Here is a 13,180-nt window from a genome sequence, read left to right on the forward strand (position 1 = left end):
TGGCACTTTAAAAGTAGATGGTCTTTACTCCCCTGCAGACTAGGCCCAAAGAACTCTGACAGTGGTCAGAGTAAAGGAAGTAAAGTAAAGTAAAGTAAAGGGGGGGGAGGGGGGGGACAAAGCAGGGTTCAGAGCGCCCAGGAAGGGAGACACCAAAGCGCTGGCAAAATGTTCTTTCAGAATAACTTCAAGGAAAAGAAATGAATTTTCACAAACAAACAAACAAACCCAGAGGCAACTTAGTTAATAAATACAGTGCAGACTCTTTCCTAAGCAAATATAAAGACTTGCCCTGAGAGCTTTGAAGCGTTGAACTCCAAAGCCCAACCGAAATTCTTCCCAAAGAGACTGGAAGGGATTGGTGAGATATCATCAAAGCTAGTTTCTTCTTTACAAAAGGAAGACTTGTAGCAATTGGTTAAGAGTTATTTAGGCCAGAGAAACCTTGATAGCTTGTGAAGAGAAAATGTGTGCATAAATGAGGTGTTTGGGAAACACCTCTAAGTTCCTAGCTTTCAAACTGGACAGAGGTCCAAGACTAATCACTAAGGAACCAACCGTCTTACAGACTGTATCACCAAGGAAGGACTGTCTATGTCCGGCAGAGCTATGTGGAATATGCTCCCCGATAGAGTTGGGGTCCCCTGGTAAAGGACCCTTCACTTCTGCTGACTCCATCCTAGTGCCAGCCTTCTAGAGAATCTGCTCACTCCACTTGCCACCTGAACTGGAGGCCACTGGTCCGAGTGGTCCTTCCCTTATCCTGGTCAGGGATCTGATGTTACAGAGAGGCAGCAAAGCCCAAGGACAGAATTGTTACTTACTAACTCTTTGTTGGAGCTTTCCCCATCAAAAAGTTCTGGTGCCCGGGAGCTAGCACTGAGGAGCTGCTGAGAGGCAATTCTGAACATCGCTTCCCAACTCCCCGCATCTGAGCTTGAAACTGACCTGGGTGGGGACATCCACACCAGGATACAGGTAAGTGCTGTGTACATCAAATTGAAGCTTGGCTCAGACCCCACCTCCAAACCCTCTTTACCCACAGGTCCCTGCCTTCTGGAGAGCAATTCTTCCTTGTTCTTCAGTCACTGATGTGGGTGTCTCCTAGAGCTCCCAGTCAGCTGGTCAAGGACAATGTCTCTGCAATCCACTTCTCCTCTCCTGTCCTGCTCCCCTCCCCCACCCCCCAACAAGGTAAGTAAAGAACAGCCTGAAACCTGACTAGATCGCCTGCTGTGCTGATCTAGGCTGGCTTCCCATCTTACAGTATTCAACATGGTGAGAGAAAGGCTTCTTTACACTGAGCACTGCCTTTGGCATAGGTCTCTGTCACAAATTCATCTTAACTTTTGTCATATTTACTCAGTGTATGTATGTGTGTGTGTGCGTGTGTGTAGTCGTGTGCGTGAGAGCGCATGTGTGAGAGAGTGTGAGCCTTTTGAAAAGTGTTGTTAGTGTTTTCAAGCAAAGCTTGGCATTAAAAGCATCATTATGGCTGCTAAGAAAATGTCAGCAAACTCGGAAACTGCACCAGAAGTTGCTGGTGTTTTCAAAGAACTCAATTCTGAGTAAAATCCATTCCCTGGACTATCTTAGCAAGCTACACAACTAGTTTACTTTAGCCAGACAGCCTCTCCTTGCTGGGGCAGGTGCCTGCTAATTAGGTGTGCAAGAACTTACTAGGAGTGAGGGCTGGCAGGCTGGTCTCCTGCTAAGGCCGAAGGCTCCTCCCGGGAAGCTGCAAACATTAGGGGAATGCCATCATCTTTTTTTTTTTTTTTTTTCCCCACTGTGTCTCAATTAGGGTTTTATTGATGTGAATAAATGTCTTCACCACATTAACTATTATAAAGAAAACCACTGACTTGGGACTGGATTACAAGTTCAGAGGCTTCCTCCATTCTGATTTTTTAAAAATTAGATATTTTCTTTATTTACATTTCAAATGCTATCCCGAAAGTTCCCTATACCCTCCTCCTGCCCCTGCTCCCCTACCCACCCACTCCCACTTCTTGGCCCTGGCATTCCCCTGTACTGGGGCATATATAGTTTGCAAGACCAAGGGGCCTCTCTTCCCAATGATGGCTGACTAGGCCATCTTCTACTACACATGCAGTTAGAGACAGGAGCTCTGGGGGTACTGGTTAGTTCATATTGTTGTTCCACCTATAGGGTTGCAGACCCCTTCAGCTCCTTGGGTACTTTCTCTAGCTCCTCCATCGGGGGCCCTATGTTCCATCCAATAGCTGACTGTGTTTGCCAGGCACTGGCATAGCCTCACATGAGATAGCTATGTCAGGGTCCCTTCAGCCAAATCTTGCTGGCATGTGCAATAGTGTCTGGGTTTGGTGGCTGATGATGGGATGGATTCCCGGGTGGGGTAGTCTCTGGATAGTCCATCCTTTCATCTTAGCTCCAAACTTTGACTCTGTAACTCCTTTCATGGGTATTTTGTACCCTATCCTAAAGAGGAATGAAGTATCCACACGTTGGTCTTCCTTTTTCTTGGTTTTCTTGTGTTTTGCAAATTGTATAAAAATATGGAACGCTTCACGAATTTGCGTGGCATCCTTGCACAGGGGCCATGCTAATCTTCTCTGTATCGTTCCAATTTTAGTATATGTGCTGCCAAAGATAGCACACCATCATTTTTTAAAAGATTTCAAAATAGCACACTGGACCCTGATGGTTTATTTAGAGAACACCGCCTTATGCATTAATAGAAAAAGTTCTCCTCCGCACTGTTTTTTTTTCTTAGCCCCTGTTATAATTAATTCAGTAATGTTCTGGGAGCACTGAAAATAAAAAATTATTCTGTTATTAGGCAACCACCAAACTTGTTCTCAAAAGAATAGGTCAGAGTCTTTCTCCCCCTATTTTATTTCCTATTCAACATATTAAACAAAATAAAAATATACACTGTATACATTAGGATGTTTCAGTCATAAAGCCATTAGTAGTAGGATGTGTTACCTCATTGGACAAGAACTCTCAAGGCTGGTTAATTAGAGCTTCAGGGATTCCCATGAAGGATGCAGGTGACCTCTGTTTTTCTGCTTTGCCATCCTCGTTATGTTTCTTCTGTTAACTACGCTGAGGTCCCAGGATTCCTGACAAATGCTGTGCCAGACACGACCACCTCTGACATGCATCTCACAGCTGGACTGGAACCTATGTCTATGTCTTATGTCCTATCCCTCTCCCCCTCCTCTTCCCTCTCTCCCCCTCCTCTTCCCTCTCTCCCCCCTTTCTTACTCCCCTCCCCCTCTTTCCCCAAGCAGGAAAGTGTGTAATGCATTTTATCAGTCTTCTTTATGGTGATAAAAGTCCTTTTGCCTCAGCATGGAGCTATGCACCTGTTAGGATGCCGAGCCAGAAGGGTTGCTGGGAATTTGTGGATAGACTGGGCTATATCACAATACCAGGCTAGCCTGGGCTACACTACAAGATCTGTCTGAACAAAACCAAACCAAACCCTCTTTCCAACAATGCCTCAGCAAGCTTCTCTTTGTACTTTACTGCCGAGATTTGAGTCTCTCTCCCTGGAGGGAGTCATTCACAGGGAGTTTGACCAGCACTGTTTAGCTCAAAGCAGGGTTTCTCAAGCTTGGGATTCCTGGCACTTTGGGTGGTTCAGCTGTGTGTGACAGGGACTGTGTTGTGTAGTGCTGAATGTGGAACATTTGTTGAATAGCTGCAGTGTCTCCCCCCAGGTCTCAGTCTCTAGAAATGGTCCAATGTCTTCTGGAAGTGAAATCGGTCTTCCTGTGGAAGGAGAGTCGTTGACTTAGGTCAATCATTATTTACTGGTGGTTGCAGATCCACTGTCCCTGGAGCCCAGGAAGGCTGGCACCGATCAATTCCCTAGGGTTTCCCAACCAATGCTAGTCAGTCTAAGTGCTTGGTGACTAGAACACATGGTTTTGTGACCAGTTGATGGAGGATATTTAATGTGGTATAGCTCATGTCAAAACAAACCCTTACTTTAGGGTGCTCTGACACCTCTAGGAGATTCTGGTGTCCCTGCCATCCCTGTGTCTTTGCAGTAACTCAGGATCTGCCTTTCCTCGGGCTGTCTTCTGTCTAACGGCCAAGACTTCTCGTTTCTTCTGACTTCTGTCAGCCATCTGTTGGGGATTAGTACTGATGTCCTAGAGTCAACTATTTTTAATGAGAAAAAAGTATGAATAGTTTAATGAATTTAACAACTATGTATGGGGCACCTGTTATGATCTGGGGATGTGTATTATAAAGGAAATGGCCAGGCTAAATGGCTGGAATTGAGAGTTAGGGGGGGATTTCTGAGGGGAGACACTTTAGCTAAGACAGGAGGGGTTTGTCTGGCAAGGATAGGTCACACTTCTGAGAGCAGACTGAAGAAGCACAGAGCTTGGGGACACCAATGGAGATGATGATGTGGTGGTGATGATGGTGGTGGTGGTGATGATGGTGATGACAGTGATGATGATTACTGTGATGGTAATGGTGATGATGATGATGGTGGTGGTGATTATTTACATGAATTGCTACCTTAAACCTGATTTTTTTTTTTTTTTTTTTTTGTCCTTGGAACGAAGGTAGCTTTAATTCTTTGTGTACTCTAATAATCATCAGGATACACAAGGTTGTATTCTCCTTTTATGATTTTTTTTTCTAATTCTTGAGGCAGTGCTGTTATCCTGGTTTTCTGGTTACAACTCCGAAGGCTTTTGCTGTAAGAAGTCCCACTTCTGGGTCTCTACTCGATCGACTTCAGACCTCAGGGTCGAAGTCTTCACGGTCTTCTCCCATCTGATTTCACTGGCTGAGGCCATCTGGGATGTCTCGGGTGGATCCTTGGGATCTAAGAGATGTCTCTCATCTTCCGGTTTATTTCTCAAATACGCCTGCCTCTTGTGACTGCAGGGGCTAAATACCTCTTAGAACAATCTCACTGTTAATCCTACAGAAGAAAAGAATCTTTATAAGCACCCCCCTCAAGCTTTGCTTACCAAGTAGCTCCCAAGCATCGGAGCCTGACGTTAGCTACATGATAGTGAGTAAAACTCAGTTCCCCATCAGGCTACAGAAAATGATACAGCCACGTGAGTGGAATTCGTGTTGTGAACGCTATAGTTTTATGAAAGAACATACTTTCAGGAGACTCGGTCTTGACTCGAGGCTTTAGCTGTGTCTCCATGCCTCCTTCAGCTACAGAATTTCGTGCAAGAAGTAGAACAGAGACGTTTCCTATCCTCAAAATCCGCATCAGGGTGGATCCTGATAACAAGGTACAGCGCTTTCCAATTCTGTTTCTTCATGTTTGACTTTTTAAAATTTTATTTTATTATTTTTTTAAGATTTATTCATTTCATGTATGTGAGTATACTGTCTCTGACTTCAGACACACCAAGAGAGGGCATGGGATCCCCATTACAGACGGTTGTGAGCCACTGTGTGGTTGCTGGGATTTGAACTCAGGACCTCTGGATAAGCAGTCGGTGCCCTTACCAGCTGAGCCATCTCTCCAGCCCCACGTTTGACTTTTAACCAGAATCCTAGGCTTAAGCAGCGGTCTTCAGTCTTGCTGTTCTCATACTTTTTGGTTTTATTTTGAGACTGTGACCTTCAATGAACAATCCCCCTGCCTCTACCTCCCTGTCGGTGTGTTTGGTGAGACAGGTCTCTCACTGCAGGTCAGAATGACCTGGAGTGCAAGATCCATTTGCTTCGGGCTAGAGTCCTGTGGTTACAGGTGTGTGGCATTGTGCTCAGTCCCTGGTGAGTTCAAGGCCAGCCAGGGGTACGTGAGACCCTGTCCTTAAATATATTAATGGACAAAATTGCTTACCTAGCTAAGTTTAAGTGCACAGCAGAAATCAATGAAGCCGGTTTCTTTTTGAACCATCTCTATTCACACTTAAAACCTGTCTTCCTATGTAGACCAGGCTGGCCTGGAACTTTCGGCAATTGAGCCTTTGTTTTCTGAATGCCAGCACAGGCACACATGCCTTAGCCTTGCCATTTGTTAAGATCCAACCTGTATTGCCTGTATGTTTACATAGTACAGACATTTACATCTAGCCGCTTGATTTGGTGTGGTTTTTGGGAGTTTCACTGACTAGTTCAGGATGACCTGGAACTCACGGCAGTCCTCCTGCCTCAGTCTCACAAATACAATTATTTTATGGGCATGCACCGCCCCACCTTTCTGTGCTGTCTCTGGGAGTTTCTGTGTTAAAGGATTGACACTTTGAAGAATAGCATGAGTTACTGTTGTACTGAGACAACAATGGCTTACACATCGATAGCATGTTGTTATCAAAAGTTCTTTCTGGTTTCCTGGGCTCTAGTGCCGTATCTGTGGTTTAAAAAACGAGGGCTTTGTTTTTCTTTTAAGAATTTGATACTGCAGCTAGGGAGATGGCTAAGTGGGTAAAAGCTCTTGCTGCAGAAGTCTTATGACCTGAGTTCCTTCCCTGGAGCCTACACACACACACACACACACACACACACACATACGTACACACACACGTACACACACACACACATATACACACACATACACACAGACACACATACATACATACAGACACACACAGACACACAGACACACAGACACACACACACACACACAGACACACATACATACATACAGACACACACAGACACACAGACACACAGACACACACACACACACAGACACACATACATACATACAGACACACACAGACACACACACAGACACACACACACACACATACGTACAAAGTCTTGTGCTGCTGAGCGACTGAAACAACTGAAGATTCGGCCTCAACAAGGTGAGAAAGGCTCACCCCAAACGCTGGTGACACCGTTGGAAAGGTGCTGAGAATCCTCCCCCTCTTCTTCCTGTCTGCTTCCTGGCTGTGGATGCCAGCTGCCGGGTTCATGCCTGTTCATGCCTTCTCTGCTTCAAATTGTGAGCAACATACCCCCACCTTCTAATGAAAATATCTCCATTTACTAATTTTATTATATATTTTATGAATGCTTTGCCTGCATCTATGTCTGTGCGTCACATCTGCCTGGTGCCTTTGGAGGCCAGAAGGTGTCAGAGCCCCTGAAACTGTAGTTACTACAGCAGGTTGTGAGGGGCTCTGTGGGTGCTGGGAATCAAACTCAAGTCCTCTGGGAGAGCAGCCAGTGCTCTTAACCACTGAGCCATCTCTCCAGCCCTGCAAGATAAGCCCTTCATTTCTTAAGTTGCTTTTGTCGAGTATTTTGATCATGGCAATGAGAAAGGGATACAGCCCAAGAGGCCCGGTACATGCTATGTAACCCAGAGTGGCTTTAAACTGCCAGCAACCTCTTGTCTCAGCCTTCCAAATTCAGGGATTACAAATGTGTACTACCATGCTTGGCTTATCTTTATATTTTAAAATTGCAAGTATATGTGTGTGTATGTATGTGTGTGTTGTGTGGGGTATGGGATGTGTATGTATGTGTATGTGTTTGTGTATATGTGTGTTTGTGTATGTGTGTGTGTGTGTGTGTGTGTGTGTGTGTGTGTGTGTGTGTGTATGGGGGTATTCACGTACTCCGGCCCACATGCAGAGGATAACTTTTGGAAGTCAGTTCTCTCATCCCACCAGGTGGGTCATGGGATTGAACTCAGGTTGTTAGGTTTGGTGTCAGCACCTTCATCTGCTGCAGCATCTCATTGGTCCTATTTCTACATTTTGATTCTTTAAGACTTCACATATATATCATACATATGTTTCACAAGTTTTTTTTCTGTTTTGAGTGAGGCTGTTAAAAAATTATTTTGTGTGTATAGATATTTTGCCTGCATGTGTGTGCACCAGATGTCTGGTGCCCAAAGAGGGTGTTGGATCCCCTGGGACTAAAGTAACAGATAATTGTGAGCCACCACGAGAGTGCTGAGAATTGAATCTGGGTACGTTGGAAGAGCAGCCACTGCTCTTAACTGCTGAGCCATCTCTTCAGCCCCTCCTTTATTAAAGGGCTATATAAAACTAGCTGTGCCATTTTTTCATGCTAGGATTTGAACCTAGGGCCTTTCACTTGCTAACTTGTGCTCAACCCCCGAGTAGCACCTCCAAAAAGGCTCAGAGTGACCAGCAACTTCAGAGCCAGGGAATCTGACACCTTCCGCCTTCTTCTGGTTTCTTCGGGAACCCACACATATGACAGACAGACAGACCCTAGAGCCAGGAGCTGATGCAGAGGCTAGCCCCTCAGGCTTGCTCAGCCTGCTTTCTCATATAACCCAAGACTAACACCAGCTCAGGGATAGCACCACCCACAATAGGCTAGGCCCTCCCCCATTAATCACTATTTACAAAAATGCTGGAGGCTCCCTCCTCTCAGAAAACTTTAGCTTGTGTCAGGCTGACATAAAACTAGCCAGCACATTGTCCAATGCGGTTAAAATTTAATGGAAACAATGATTTTAAAGATTATTAAAAGGCCATTTATTGATTCAATGGCTTGGAATATTTAAAGCCTGGTTGTTGTTGTTGTTGTTGTTTTCATTGACAAGTTTACGAGGCTCTTGTATATTAGCAGTTCAACTTTAAAGTTTATGTACTTTGTGGTAGGTACTTCTGCCATAATTTTATGGAAAATATATTCTTTTGTAAAAAATTGTTATGTGTATAGTGTTTTGTCTACGTGAATGCAGTGTTTGTGGAGGGCAGAAAAAGGCATCTGATTGCTTGAGGCTGAAGTTAGAGACTAGTTTTGAACCACCTTGTGGGTGCTGGGAATTGAAGTCCCCTGGTAGAGCAGCCAGTGTTCTTAACAGAGAGGATTCCCCCCCCCCNCCCCCCCCCCGCTGATCCCAAATTTGCTTTGCCATTGAGGGTGACCATGAACCTGTGGTCCACCTGATATCACCTCCCAAACTCTGGAATTACAGATATGAAGCAACATGCCCAGTATATAGGATACCGGGGATCAAACCCAGGGCCATGGGCTTGCTAAGTAGCTTGTTTTACAAATTTGAAATAGAGCCATACGCTAGTGGTAGAACCAAGATTAGGACCCAGCCATGTTGGATATCCAACAGGGTCAAACATATTAAGGCTTCTGGACCACCTGGGAGTGTTAATGAACTTGTCACTCTAACCGTGCTCTAGGGTTAGGGTCCTTGCGGTGCAGTGACACTCAAACTCCCCAATCTCCCCACTCCAGGCTCTCGCAGGCGCTTGTCCTGGCAGCTCCCACCTCTCCCCACAGTGCTCGCGGCCGCCGGCAGGGGGCGCTGGCGTACGCAGGCTCCGCGGCCCCGCCCCCGGGCAACCGTCGATTGGGCCGGCGCGTGATGTCACGCCGGTTTAGCCAAACAAATGGGTTTCGGGGCGAGCGTTGGGCTCCGCCGCCCAGCGCTGAGCTCCTGGTCCGCCTCAGTGTCGGGGAGCGAGTCAGGCCTGCCGCCGCCGCATCGGGCTGCCGCAGCCCCGGGCCAGGCCCCGGCCGGGCAGAAGCACAGGTGGGCCGGGCGAGGGCGCGGGGCTGCGGGGCGCGGGGCAGGCGGACACCGTGGCGGCTCCCGCTGCTCCCCGCGGCGGGGCCGAGCGTTGGGGGCGGGGACCGCGGCTCGCCGCGCTCCGGGTGCCGTCGCCGCCGCCGCGTCCTCCGGAGTGCTGTCCTCGCGGCCTGGCCCCGAGGTCGTGCGCGCCCGGCTGCTCCCTGGGCCCGGAGTTCGGCGACTCGAGCTAGGCCGCCGCGGGTGGGCTGCGTGCGGGGCGCGGGGCTGGGGTTGTCCCCGTGCAGGTGAGCGGCGCGTCTCCTCTACCCTCCCCGGCGGGCCCTGCCGTGCGATCCTGCGGTGGTGAGGTCACAGTGCCGAGTCTCGGCGTGCCGGTGATGTCAGGGCTCTACCGAGATAGACCGTGATGTCACAGCAGGCCCCGAGTGGCGACCTTGGCGCGCGGAAGGGCTGGGAGGACCCGCGGGGAGAAAAAGGAAGTTCGGTCCCAGCAGATTTGAACCGAAATCTTGGGATCTAGGCTTCGTACAGTTTGGATGTAATAATTGTCAGGTGCTTAAACTTCATTTCGGAGAGCATCGGTAGTACAGTTTAAGGACGTTCGGTTTAGAAATGGGGGATCTTGGGGGTTGGGCGTGGAAGGGGTATTGGGGGTGTTCACTGTGCCTTCAGGAAGCTAAACTCAGTTTGATGGTTTGATGTAGCAGTTGCTGGGGAAGGGTGCGCGGGGGCTGAACCAACTGGAGAGCTGATAATTTAGTTGGCTTTATCTCTTGTTTTTTTGTTTTTTGGCCAGTGATCTGCTTGTTAGCCTTTTTGTTAGCAAATGACCAAGGCAAGCAGATCTTGAATGAACTTTGTCTTGCAAAGAAGGGGAGCTTGAATAAATCCAACATTCTTAAATAATAATCACCCGATGATGTAATTTATCCAGGTGTTTCTTGCTCCCCCCTCCCCTGTTTCATCAGGGACATTTGGTTTTCTGTGATATAGCTCAGCAATAAGCCTTTGCAGGCCCCCCCCTCCAAGACTGGGCTGTAACTTAATATAATAACACATCTGAAGACGACCTTTGAGGTCAGGTGACTTAAATTTTGTCAGTAGTGCTTCCAAATGTGAAATGATACATTTTAGCAGGTGATTTTGTGAATGTTGCTTTTTCTCGGGCTTTGAAAAGATCATAGACCTGAATAGAGGCTGGTGTGCTCACCTGCTGGGAACATTGCAGCAAATAGTCCTTCCATCCTTTCTTCCTTCTAGAATCTGGTTCAGAAAGGAAGGACTTAAGGCTTCAGCAGGAAGCTCCAGTAGGAGCTGCCCTTGCTTCCTTAGCCCCCACACCCCACACCCCCAAACTATTTGTTCTGCTTCTCATTTGTCCTTCAAATATTTGCATTCTTAAAATACAAACATAACTTGGTTTAATAACTTTGTTTTTCCGACAGGGTCTCACTGTGACTCTCAGTGCTGTAGTACTTGCTGCGAGGCTTGTGTGTCTGGTGTGAGGGAATGACCTGTGTGTGCTGGCACACTTGGCTCCTTGAACACTTTTAATGACTCTGGATTTTGCCTCAGTATGCAGATGAAATGCCAATTAACACAGGAAATGAGATGAAGCAAAATTTATCTGTTAATGCTGGTTTTGGGGTGTGTGTGTCCTGAGAGTAAAGTCCAGGGTCTCCTGCATGAATTCTGAGCTCCATCCCCAGACCCTGAGCTCCATTCCCAGTACTGGACTGGAAGGTCCCCAGGCCCTGAGCTCCATCCCCAGGATTGGACTGGAATGTCCTAAGGTGACACTTTCTCATAAGCCTTATTTTTTGTGTTCATCAAACTTTGGTAATTCCGTAGCCATTGTGCATACCGTTGAACAGAATTTTTCCCTTTAAGACTGTATGGTAAAATATTAAGGCTCCTACCATAAAATTTGAACACCAGTGACCAGTGTGAAACTGCTGATGTGGGGGTGGCGTGCATGGATTTCAATCAACGTACTATTAAAGATGAAAGATGGTCTCACAGTTGAACATCATACTAAAATGGACACCTAGAGGAGTCAGTGCTGAACACTAGCCCCTGTCGTGGTCTGTGTCCGTGGTTCTCCCCCTTCCTGATGCTGTGACCCTTTAGTACAGTTCCTCACCCCACCATAACATCTCATTGCTACCTCATAACTGTAAATATTGCTCCTGTTATGAACTGTTATGTAAATATCTGATCTGCTGCTCTACAGACACACCAGAAGGGGGCGTTGGATCCCAGTACAGATGGTTAAGATGGATGTGAGCCACCATGCGGTTGCTGGGAATTGAACTTGGGACTTGGAAGAGCAGCCAGTGCTCTTAATGGCTGAGCCATCTCTGTGCTGGGAAGTGAATCTAAATGGGAATTGACAACCCTGTAGTTGATGGCGATAGCTGTGCTTAGCTTGTGCACCTTACTGCTCTTCTTGTTTAGGAGTTAGTTTTTATTTTCATGTGGAAAAAGAGTTAATAGCTGGGGAATAAAAGACTTGGTGTGCTGTGATGTTACTAAGAAATTATGGTGGTCACGAAGAAGCCTGCTTACTGTGTATGGTTGCATAACCAGACATAACTCTAAGGAACATTTGTATAATCTGCTGCTACTTTTAGCGGGTTGCTTTTCGCCCACGCGTTGCAGTTTGGGGTCTAGGAAGCAGCTTTTACTTCTTAAATGCTTTTATGGAACTTTGAGATGAAGCTTATTTTTAGACCTTTGCCGTTCATTACAGCATATGAAGGGACTGATGCGGTCATTAGTGTTGTGGCATCTTCCTGCTGGACAAGGTGAGCGTGGCGGTGAGTGAGGGCGTGGTGCTAGACTCCTTAGGATACACTCACTGCCAGAAGTCTTACCGACATTCAGAATCAAAACCCTATAAGCATTTTCTATTTTATTTTCTAAATTCAGTTTATACTCACCTAGTTTAGTAATTTCCACAGTATTGAAACTCCAGCAGATTTTATTCTTGTCTTAGTATTTGTTGGTGGGGCATACTTACCTTGAGAGACTTCATTTAGAAGCTGTTTAAATCCAGCTGGAGGGAGGGAGGGAGTGCCCAGGGTGTGATGAGTGCCCCCCTTGTCAGGCCCTGTGTGGCAGGCAGAATCCAGCAGGTGCATAATCTGTGTGCAGTCCCCCAGAAGCAACGACAGAAGGGGCGGATAGCTCCAGTCACTCCAGGTCGTTTGGACATGGGTGCCGGTGGGTCCTGTGTATGGTTTATCTTCCCACTTCTGTTTATGTAAATGGGATTTTTGAAGCAGACGAGCCTACTGTGTTACCATCCAGGACGGTGTTAATAATTAAAATACACACGATCCTCAGCGTTTATTTTGCTCATTTTCAACTTCATCTTCTAGTTACTGCCTCACAGGAGACCTTGGAGCAGTGGCTCCCCGCCTTCCTAATGCTGTGACCCTTTTATACAGGTTGAGAACCACAGCTCTAGTGCATGCTGTGTAAATACGTAGCTTCACAACCTATCTTGTCTGTTTCCTACCATAATCCCATGCAAGTCTGGGAATCCAAGCCTGTGCTTGTGTGCCGTACAGCACTGTCAGCCAGTAAATACTTCTGAGCATCTTTGTGCCAGGGACTGGCACATGATGTAATGCCTGCTGCATATTCTTCCCTTCCCTCTCCCCCTCCCCCTCTCCCTCTCCCCCTCCCCCTCCCCTCCCC

The 13,180-nt window shown here is 47.0% G+C and overlaps 1 protein-coding gene and 1 non-coding gene across 6 annotated transcripts in view; one reads left to right on the top strand and one right to left on the bottom strand.

Moving 5' to 3' along the window:
- Positions 1-2,534: 2,534 nt before the first annotated feature.
- LOC115064646 lies at positions 2,535-2,641 on the bottom strand. Its single transcript, XR_003844463.1, has one exon. It is a non-coding gene; the product is annotated as a U6 spliceosomal RNA (small nuclear RNA).
- Positions 2,642-9,317: 6,676 nt separating this feature from the next.
- Fbxo34 (F-box protein 34) overlaps positions 9,318-13,180 on the top strand; it is a 71,895-nt gene continuing 68,032 nt past the window's right edge. For 3 of the 5 annotated variants that reach the window (XM_029541554.1, XM_029541549.1, XM_029541545.1), the window contains exon 1: positions 9,318-9,475. Coding sequence is in view for 1 of the 5 variants with exons in the window: in XM_021203682.2 (XP_021059341.1) it covers positions 9,333-9,475 (143 nt within the window). In the remaining 4 variants the exon portion in view is untranslated. The remainder of the gene's footprint in view (positions 9,476-13,180) is intronic. The other 2 variants (XM_021203682.2, XM_029541553.1) reach the window with 2 other exon arrangements.

This window comes from Mus pahari, chromosome 8 (assembly GCF_900095145.1).
Source record: "Mus pahari chromosome 8, PAHARI_EIJ_v1.1, whole genome shotgun sequence".
Taxonomy (NCBI): domain Eukaryota; kingdom Metazoa; phylum Chordata; class Mammalia; order Rodentia; family Muridae; genus Mus; species Mus pahari.